Raw genomic sequence first — 10,719 nt, 5'->3', positions numbered from 1 at the left:
TAAATGTAATCCTTGACATGGACCCCACTTACCCACTACCACCCACCCTCCTCTTTACGTATTCTCCATCAAATTATCTGTAAATATAGTTTCTCTCTCTCTAGCTTTTACATTACATAGTACATACATACATGTATCTATCTTTTAGCACCTTCTTCAACTTCTTCTTCAAAAGGGTAGATTCCCCAAAAGATTAGGCTTTAACACCCTTTTGGTTTTTACTTTTTAATTTTTCAGAGCTTAGGAGCTTGAAAAGGTTGAGGCCAATTTTTAACCATCTTTTTACCCTCCCCACCCATTTAACTAAAGATTCATCTTCTCACCTTTGCTTGTCCACAGATATTCAACCCTTTTCTCTCTTTTTTCTTTTTTAGTGTTTTGTATCAAAGTAAAAAACTTTTTTCTTCCTTTTTACTCTTTTCTTGTCATTTCTAAAGAAAGACCCCCTTTTTTTTTTAACATTAATTTATCTCTCTGTGTGTGTACATGTGTTTTGGTTGAAAGTTGAAACTGTCTCAAAGCAAGTTGGGAACTTAGGATTAGCTTTGTTTTAGTTTGACTCTGAAACTTTGGAACACTTCAACCTTCAAAACTGTTGATTCCCATTTAAAGCTGCCAACTTTGTTTTACTTTCTCCCTCTCTCTCTCTCTAACATGTATTTGTCAGCCTTTTGGATTTGTTTGGGTTGAAAACTTTGTGCTTTGGACTATTGAAATTTCAGATGTCAAAGCTTTGATCAGCAGGAGCAATTGAATCTTTCCAAATTGAGGGCTTTTGTGATTTTGCTGAGAAGGGCAAATCTTGGTTTGAGTTAAGAGGTTTTTATTTACCAGATGAATGTTAGTATCAAGAAATTGTAAGTAGTGATAAGCAATTGAGTGTAAAGAAAGATTGAATCTTTTGGTGGGTGAGAGAAATGGAGAAAAATGAGGGAGAGGATTGGAGGGAGATGGTGAGGAGAATGCTTCCACCAGGAGTTGATGGGGCTAATATGGAATACTCAATAGCAAGTGAGTATACTGGTCCTCTATTGTCATATGAGGTTCCTAAAGTAGAGCCCCTTGATGTCAATTCTGGTGCAATTCCAACAGCATCACCTCTTTCAGAATCAAGAAGAAGATCAGTGAGTCGTGATGTTGCCCCCATTATAGAACCTATTCCTTTGCCAGTATCTCGTATTGCTGGTGTAACAAGTCCCCCTAGTCAGAGTCCTAGGTTGTCGAATAGTTCCGAGTCCCAGGTGTCTGTCTTGCAGGACCCTGATTCTTCTTCGGGTTCCCCCTCGGCATCCCCAGGTTCAGTGCTGAATCACCAGGGGAATGCTGCAAGGCATTCAGGGAGAAGAGCCCCGGTAGTTACCTTCAATACAGTCGATAGATCTGAAAGAAAAGTGGTGGAAATTGAGAACCAAGTCTTTCCAGAATATGTTGGAGTTTCAAAGAAGAAAAAGAAGTCAAGAGTCTGTTATAGGTGTGGAAAAGGGAAGTGGGAGAGTAAAGAGTCGTGCTTCGTTTGTGATGCAAAGTATTGTAGCAATTGTGTGCTCAGAGCAATGGGTTCAATGCCTGAAGGGCGGAAATGTGTAAGTTGCATTGGCCAGCCAATTGACGAGTCGAAGAGGTCCAAACTTGGTAAACATTCTAGAGTATTATCACGTTTGCTTAGTCCTTTGGAAGTCAAGCAGATAATGAAAGCAGAAAAAGAATGTGCTGCTAATCAGCTCCGACCTGAGCAGCTGATTGTCAACGGATTTCCTTTGAAGCCAGATGAGATGGCAGAACTCTTTGGCTGCCCTTTACCTCCTCACAAGTTGAAGCCTGGGAGGTATTGGTATGATAAGGAATCTGGACTATGGGGAAAGGTAAAACAAACAATCACATTCTTTTTTATTTATTCCTTATGTCAGAAGGAAGAATCCTAATATAGTTTTTGACTTAATTAAACAGGAAGGAGAAAAACCAGACAGAATTGTTAGTTCAAACCTAAATTTTACGGGAAAACTTAGTGCTCATGCCAGCAGTGGAAATACTCAGGTTTACATTAATGGCCGAGAGATTACAAAACGTGAACTCAGAGTGCTCAAGGTTTGTCCTTTTTTGTTTTTCCAACTAAATAGCGCATATGTCAGAACAAATATGTAAGGCAATAGATTTAACCCTAGATCCGTTGTTATTCACATTTCCTATCACTAGCCTGTCTTTATGTGGTCATGACAGCTTGTATGTTTGATTGTGGTGAAGGATACGTCTCATTCTTTGGTGTAATATTGAGTTTCTATAACTTTTGTGCATTATTCCACCCAGCATTGAGGCTGGATTAATTTTTACTTCCATATTTATGTTCCAATTATGTGTTTTGTCCCCTCCTCTTAATCTGTCTAACTATTAGGGAATTTGACTGATGGTAGATATTAATAACGTCCGTCCATGTAATCATTTATAGGTCTTAGATTCTTTATTGTTCATTTGTTCATGAAATGAGGTTTCCTAGCTGACAGTGGTGAGTCATACCTCCCTATTCTTCTCTTAAATTTGTCGCACATGGAGATGCCTTAAATTTTACAGCTTTCGTTTATTCAATGCATATATTTTTCTCAATCTATTGTTGCTACAATCATTTCTTTCTGCTTTGCCCACTTATATAGGAAGTAAATAATGTACGTCCAATAAATCATTTATAGCTCTGAGTGTCTTGTCTTTCAGCTTAGATGATTGTGAAAAGAAAGACTTTTGCCTTATATTAGTAGATTATAACTGTTGTCGTTTTCTAGAGCCAGGGTATTAATTAACTTAGAAAGCCTCAAACTTGTATTTTGCTTTTAACTATCCGAGCTAGTTATTTGACTGATTGTCATTCTACGAAGCTGGATCTATACAGATTTCCATGTACTTTCTCACAAAAGGAAACAAAATGGATTTGCCTTTAACCTTTTTTCAAGCACTTCTATTATTCCCTTGAACTTCTTTTTTCTCTAAAATAATAGAATCTCAAATATCCCGGTGAATCATGTTGAAAGTCTGGAAATTTACAAAATGAATCTTTCCTTGTCAATCACAGCAACACAATCGATCATCTCGATTTTTCGTTACTGCATAGAGAACTTAGGTGGTTCAGAAATTACAGTTAGGCTTGGTTCAAAATGATCCAGCATCTAAAGAAAAGTCTGAAGTATCTGAAGAGAAGATTTAAAGTATTTATGAGTTTTGCCATTGTGGTAAACCAAAGCCTCCCTCTCTCTTAAATAACTTAATGATCCAGAATCTAACGAAAATATCTCCACAGTAGTTGCTAATTCGCAGAACAGCTCCACGCACCACATCTGTAAAAAGCCAATGGATTAACCTAAGTACCATTATTCGCAGCCTGTTTGAAACAGCCACCTATTGAGAAGGAAAAGGTGTAACCACCTATTTCTGCTCTGTGACAGCATCTTTTCTTCTTTCACATAGGGAAACTTGAATGAAAATAGGCATCAGCAAAAATTGATGCCCTCAATCTAGTCATAATCTTCCATGTTCTTAAAAGCCTAATCCATACTAACTCAAATCAACTGACCATATAACACCAGCTCCTGGTAAAGGGCTACAGTTTCAAGGGTATTTTCTTGTCATGAAAAAGAAAGAAGTCCTTAACAAATCCCACAAATATCTAAAGCCTTTACCCCATGATCGCTAGTTTGATAAGAATCACGGGGGCAACAGAAGTTTAAGAAGTTTCATCCCCTGAACATCTAAATCCTTTACCATGTGATCGCCTAGTTCGATAAGAATCACAAGGGAAACAGAAGTTTTAGAAGTCTCATGTTTGACGGTTGGAAAAAGAAAAAAAAAATCAAATATTCTTTTTCTTTTTCAACAGGATATAGGTAAAAGAGAGAAGAAAAGGAAACAACTTATTTTGCATCGACTTGTGTATGTCTATACCTTAATGAGGTTTTGATAGATTCTAAAGAGAAATATTACTTCCATATTTAAAACAGTGACAACAGTATCGAGAAATTGACCCTAAAAAGCAAAATCTGTATGTGAAGTTGATGTGTCTATTTGGAATTAGTTTAAGGACTTATCTGTAATATCGTTGTTGCTTGACAGTAGGTAACGAACAGAAAAGATGTTGGTTTGTCCAGGTAGTGAGCAGAATCTTTTGACAAGAATTCTTACAAAGTTAAGATGAAATATCACCATCAATTTAGTAGCAGAGATGATATCATTTGCTTGACAACTAGTACATACATTGTAATAGCATTCAGCTTAAGGGCCTTGGATTCACCTTTCTGTAAAAAGATTATCTTCTTAGAATCATAGAATGAAACTCCTTTTATTTACAATGAGTCCTGACATTGGTTTCATTTCAGTTTGCAAATGTGCAATGCCCTCGTGACACTCACTTTTGGGTATATGATGATGGTCGTTACGAGGAAGAAGGACAAAACAATATTCGGGGCAACATCTGGGAAAAGGTAGCAACATAGGGTACAGTTTCGACGATGTTAGTCGGCAAAGTTTTTGCTTTAATATCTTTTATTTATATTGACATGCAGGCATCAACACGGTTTGTTTGCTCTCTGTTTTCATTGCCTGTACTGCATGGTCAGCCCTATGGACAGAGAGACGAGCCTAGCAATTATACTACTGTTCCAAATTACTTAGAGCAGAAAAGGGTTCAAAAGCTACTTTTGCTTGGGCTTGAAGGTTCTGGAACAAGCACTATTTTCAAACAGGTATTAGCTTTGCAGCACTTCCTTTTTCAGGAAAAGGGGTTCCATTTTTCTTGATTAATTTTTGAACTAGTTAAATCCAAGCTTCTATATATAGGTCTGATCTCTATGACATTTTTCCTTAGAGGTTTTATCTTCTCTCTGCATAATGTAACTGTTTTCAAATATCTGCAGTATAGCTTGTTCAGTTGCCTGTTGATTTATTCATCTGTTCTATGGACTTGAATCTGCTAGCATCCACGTATTTTATTTTGCTGCCAGAAAATTTTCTAGCATCATATTGCAGCTCAGTTCCCAAATCAATTTGAGGCTTGGTGATTGATTGATTGATTGATATATTGCAGCTGAGTTATCTTCTGTGCTGTAAGGCACTGCTTATGACTTAAATTAGATGACTGAGTATAACAACAAGAAACCTCAGTGTCCTATCATATTCTGGTTAAAGGTCACCATTGATTAGTCATCATAAACGAGGTACAGATGGGGCCATTTGGTAGTCATAACGTTAAATGGGGTACATTGAAATATGAGGATTGACAAGAGAGAGATAGCCAGTGGTAAGGGCTCTCCACCTCCAATCATAAGATTGGGGGTTTGAATCACCAATAGAGCCAAGTGGGAAAAACCATCGCTCGTTTCCTGGATAAGGGGTTTCTGGGGGAGGGGCAGGGTTTACCAGATAAAAAAGATTTGTAATATCTGGATTTAATAATATGTGGATTATGAGCTAGATTTCTACTTAGTCATGTGTTTGGTTGATTGTATTAGAACATGGTGAACTATAATACAATGCTATAATTGGAGTGCTAGATCCGCATTTTCCATGACGGTTTTCTTGGACATGAATCCTTCACAATAAGGGAAGAAACTTTGTCTTGTGGAGCACTGCACAGTGGATTAGCAATGTCTTCTCTGTTGTTAAATATTAAAAATACAGTGTCACCCATGGTATTGAAGAATATGGTGTATGATGCATCGATAATATATTCTGTTCTTTTATTCTGAACGCGTATTGAGTACCAGATGCTCGAATGTTGAGTACATCTCTGGAACCCTCCCTAATATATGTTCAAAATCGCCAGAAAATTTTTCCTTTAATGCTTGATTAGTAAAACACTCTTGTGGCAAGAAACTAAGGCTCAAAATGAATGGGTGAATTCCTTCATTTATTGTGAAAAATGTGGCTGAAAGTCCCGAGATTGGATCCTCTTCCTCCCCTTATGGAAAGAAACTATTCAGTGCATGGTTTAATTGTTGTAGTTACTAGTAAAGGGGAAAAGGAAAGAAATACAAATGGTGTGGTTTAAAATTTCTTATCTGAAGAAGAATGCTAGTAAGCTATTCCGGCCAATCACTGGATTTTGTTTACTATAATGATCTGATTAACCATTGGTTTTTTCTTTTTTGGGGGGGGGGGGGGTGGAGTCGATGTGAAAGCAGTAAGTAGTGTGGCCTGCGCATGTCTTTTGAAGCAAGCACAGTAGCCCACCTATGTGTGTTTGGTAACGTTCCTGAGCTCTGTTAGTGTACTTGCATGAGGTTTCCGGTATAGATAGACTCTGTTTGTTCTTCTAAGACCTCAGGTTGGTATCTTGTTTTATTGCTGGACTGCGTTCATTTCAGTCTCAATTTCGATATGCATGAAAGACAAAAGCTATTCTCATTTCAGCTTTAACCATAGAAATGATATTTATCTCAAAAGTAGTGCAGCAGCTCCTACAGAGTGCTTGTACAGCCAAATCCAAATTTAGTTCTTTATGCGTCTGAACAGGAGCCATAATTGAAACTATATTGGATTGAATTAAGAAGCTTTATTGAGAAGTATAAAAAATGTGAGATCATGAAAATTTGGATGTAGTACAAAAGAATTTTAATCTTTTGTTTTTATTTAAAAAGACATTATTTAAGGCTAGAGGAAAGCAGAAATGTTTACTTAATGTGGAAGGGAAGGAGTGTCAGATCTGATGATGATGTATTGAGGGGACCATGTACTTGCATGTCTGTATGCGCTATTCTTTTTCTTCACCTCCACTGCTTTGCCCTTTGCTCCCTTCCTGCTCGGTCATATAGCTTATTATTGCATTCTGAATGTGAGATGAAATGCTTGCTTTTCTTTACCATTTAAGTGTTTGGTGGTGCACCCGCTGCTGTCTATCATTTGTGTGTACTCATTTGCTTCTGTCTATAACCTTAATGTGTAGGCGAAATTTTTGTATGGGAACAAGTTTACTCCTGAAGAAATCCAGGACATCAAGTTGATGATTCAAAGCAATATTTACAAGTATCTGAGCATTCTCCTTGATGGAAGGGAGCGCTTTGAGGAGGAGGCTTTATCAACAATAAAAGCTGAAGGTACTTTAAAATATATCCTGAAGTATTGATAAAAAAGTGCACTGCTAATTAACGAAGGAGTTGCTCTAGATGGGGTAGACTGGCAGTCATCAGCTGGACTTGCAGCTTTGTCTCCTCCCCTGCACGTTTTTGAACTCCATTTCCACTAGTGCCAATTTGTGCCAAAAGTGGAGCTCTTACCTCCTCTTAACCAATTGCAGTATGCTCAAGCTTCATCTACCAATAGTCGAATCTGCCCAACAGATGTATTCTAAAAAGTTCGTTAAAAATGAAATTTAGTTGGATTGATATGTGTCTTGTGTATTACGGTTTTCATTTCAGTGGTTTCGGACATCCCAAAAACCCATGTCTGTCTACTCCCCTATTATGCTTGCATTTCTTTCAGATCTCCTCGGAATGTGGGAATTAGCTGTAATTGCATAGACATCGTAGTATTGGGAGGTAAATTATTTTTTTATTTGTCAGGACCTGTTTAAAATTGTCTTCACTCGGAGAATATTTTGCCTTGCCTTACTTTTCCATAAATGCAGTTTATGTAGTTGTCATTTCAGATGTGATAGCTTAGGTGCTCTTTGATTTCTTGTCAATCCCTACGTTCCAATTTTAACTAAAAATGATCCTTTGCTGTGTGCTTGCGCCTTTCTGCTGTAGTTCTTGTCTATTCTTGATCAAGTTTTTTCTAAGAAAATAATCTTCAAGGAGTTCAGCTAACTGGTACATATTTAGTTATTAATACTCCTTCCATTTCTTATCAAATTCAAAGACCATTATATCTCACATGGAAAGTAAATACTGCATAACAGTTTCTTAAGGTTTAACATATGCTTCTGTAAATTAGGGTGGGATGTTTTGTTTCCAGTTGCGGTTGTCAAAAGACCAAGTGGATGCGCTTCACTAACTGATTTCAATTTTATAGGTAGTGAGACCGAATCTGCGGAAAACACCCAGTGTGTCTATTCCTTAAATCCAAGGTTGAAGAATTTCTCAAATTGGCTACTGGATATTATAGCAACCGGAGATTTGGATGCTTTCTTCCCTGCAGCAACGCGTGAATATGCTCCATTGGTTGAAGAGGTCTGGAAAGATCCTGCTATACAGGAAACATACAAGAGGAAGAATGAGCTTCATTTTCTTCCAGATGTGGCGGATTACTTCTTGGGCAAGGTATTTTGCATATAACTTGTTTCTTGAACCACGCTGTCCAATATAGTCCTTGTAATGAGTTTAGTCCACCAACATACTTTTACTAGCTGCATCGGAGGTTTATGGGCAATGGAGTTGTTCAATTATCTAGTTGATCCCACTTCTCTTTTTTCTTGATTTATAGTGGAAGCTATCACATAGTTGAGTTTTAATCTGACTAATGCTCATCATTGTGGAAGGTAAAAATGGATATTTAACTAGTCTCTTTTTAGGCTGTTGAGGTATCAAGCAATGAGTATGAACCTTCGGAGCAAGACATTCTGTATGCAGAAGGAGTTACCCAGGGGAATGGGTTGGCATTTATGGAGTTCCAATTGGATGATCGTAGCCCAATGTCTGACACCTATGGAGACAATCTGGATGCTCCTCCTCCCCCTCTCACCAGGTACCCATCGATATTTGTATTTGTTGGCCTTGAAGCTACTATTCATTAGTTTTTTGTTCTATATTTGTGTGGAATTCTCTGGAAGTACTGTATTCTGATCCGAAGTTCTATATTTATATAAATTGACCTAATGATGAAAAAATACATTTGCGTTTACTGGTGTTAACCTGTGCTGATTCAGTATTTCACTAAATATAGCTTGTGTAAATCATATGATTAACAACTTACACGTGCTTCGATGAATGGGAAATAAGGCGTCAAAAGGTCGTTTGGAAGGTTAGGGCAGTAGTTGCTCAAATTAGGATGCTCTTTTGTGTTAGATAGGTGCTTACACTAAAATATGCTGATTAGGTTCTTAAGATATCGAGGAGGGGACTGTTGAATTAGCAAAGAGGTCATTCGCTCCTCCCTACCAAAAAGAAAAGAAATATTGGCTTAAGGACATATTTTTTATGCAAAATGAAGGAGGTGGAAACTTTCTGGAGTTATCCTTTGACAGCGTGTTAGGAAGAAAAGAACAATTCACTGGAACATCTTCTATAGTCCCAGATCTTTCACATTGCCTTCACATACTGGTTTCACTCGGATTGGACAAACATGTGTTCTTTGCACGGAGCCGTGATTTTTCATCTACACCAAGAACAGTACACTGATGGTGCATATATCCACGTGTGTTATAGTCTATTCGAGTCTAGGGACATAGACTAAAATATTAATCAGCATCATAACTATACCTGAAAATATTTTAATGGAGTAAAACCTCTTCAATATGATATGAGTGTACTTCCACAAGTTATGCATATCTTTGCTTGCCGTTGCTTTGGTAATTATGTTTTTATTCGAACAGGTACCAGCTAATTAGACTAAATGGCAAGGGAATGAATGAAGGATGCAAGTGGGTGGAGATGTTTGAAGATGTTCGTGTCGTTGTATTTTGTGTTGCCCTTAGTGATTATGATCAGATGTGGGTTGCTCCAGAGGACAGTGGTAGTGGCACACTACTTCAGAACAAGATGATGCATTACCGAGAACTTTTTGAAACAATGGTCAGGCATCCCTGTTTCAAAGAGACCCCATTTGTTTTAATATTGAACAAGTATGATCTGTTCGAGGAGAAGCTCAACCGTGTGCCATTGGGCGCTTGTGAATGGTTCACTGATTTCAGTCCACTGAGACCTCATAATAATAGCCAGTCGCTCGCTCACCAAGCATATTACTATGTAGCCATGAAGTTCAAAGACCTCTATGCTTCCCTCACCGGTAGAAAGCTATTTGTGTGGCAAGCTCGGGCAAGGGACAAAATAACTGTTGATGAGGCATTCAAGTATATAAGGGAGGTAGTGAAGTGGGACGAGGAAAAAGAAGAGACCTACTATGTTGGAGCAGAAGATTCATTTTACAGTACAACCGATATTAGCTCGTCTCCATTCATCCGGCAGGAGTGAAAGAATAATTTAAACGTATGTTGATATTGTAGATAGGACAAAGAAAGAGGGATGTAATATGGTAATAAGTTGAATCTAATTTTTTTTCACCATCGCCTTTTCGTGGTTTTTACAGAGATGGTGTTTCAAGTGAGTGATTATCTTGGGTTATATTGCTGTGCCATCCAAGTATATATTCTTAGATGGCAGTGGAATGATGATAATAAATGCTTATTATCAACCTTCTACCTCATCTGTCTGTTGTAAAAGTAGCTTTGCTTTTAGTTACATGAGCAGTACCAATTATATGAGTCTTTCTTTGCTGTAATTTTCCCCTGAGAAGCTTCAGATGATAGTGACTTTTTGTTTCAGTAGATTATTCCCCTCCCCCCTCCCCTCACTAACACCAATCTTGAATTGGAATGGTGAGACCTTCAGGAAAGATTTTGGTTGCAGGATGGCTGAAAATAGCATGGGCTAGCCAGTTTTCGGACTGGTATTCGAAAAATAGCCTAACGTTTTGTAAAGTCATTAAAAAAATAGTCATTATTTTATGCCGAAATAAAATCTGGACAAAGATACCCTAGCTGAAACACTGAAAATTTTAGCATAATGTGTATAAACTTTCAGCATATTA

General features: G+C 37.7%; 1 protein-coding gene across 1 annotated transcript; it reads left to right on the top strand.

Moving 5' to 3' along the window:
* Positions 1-331: 331 nt before the first annotated feature.
* Positions 332-10,410, top strand: LOC104088561 (extra-large guanine nucleotide-binding protein 3). The gene is made up of 8 exons (XM_009593260.4): positions 332-1,862; positions 1,948-2,085; positions 4,356-4,460; positions 4,542-4,721; positions 6,920-7,070; positions 7,987-8,234; positions 8,486-8,658; positions 9,506-10,410. Exons 1-8 carry the CDS (start codon positions 918-920, stop codon positions 10,101-10,103), a joined length of 2,538 nt encoding a protein of 845 aa, XP_009591555.1. The 5' UTR covers positions 332-917; the 3' UTR covers positions 10,104-10,410.
* Positions 10,411-10,719: the final 309 nt, after the last annotated feature.

This window comes from Nicotiana tomentosiformis, chromosome 8 (assembly GCF_000390325.3).
Source record: "Nicotiana tomentosiformis chromosome 8, ASM39032v3, whole genome shotgun sequence".
Classification (NCBI taxonomy): Eukaryota; Viridiplantae; Streptophyta; class Magnoliopsida; order Solanales; family Solanaceae; genus Nicotiana; species Nicotiana tomentosiformis.
Note: the sequence above shows the minus strand (reverse complement) of the source record. Positions and strands in the feature narration are given on the sequence as shown.

Coding starts and splice junctions, on each gene's coding strand:
- LOC104088561 (XM_009593260.4), top strand. CDS start 918: ATGGAGAAAAATGAGGGAGAGGATTGGAGGGAGATGGTGAGGAGAATG. Junction 4,722..6,919: donor CAAGCACTATTTTCAAACAG/GTATTAGCTTTG, acceptor CTTAATGTGTAG/GCGAAATTTTTGTATGGGAA. Junction 7,071..7,986: donor ATCAACAATAAAAGCTGAAG/GTACTTTAAAAT, acceptor TCAATTTTATAG/GTAGTGAGACCGAATCTGCG.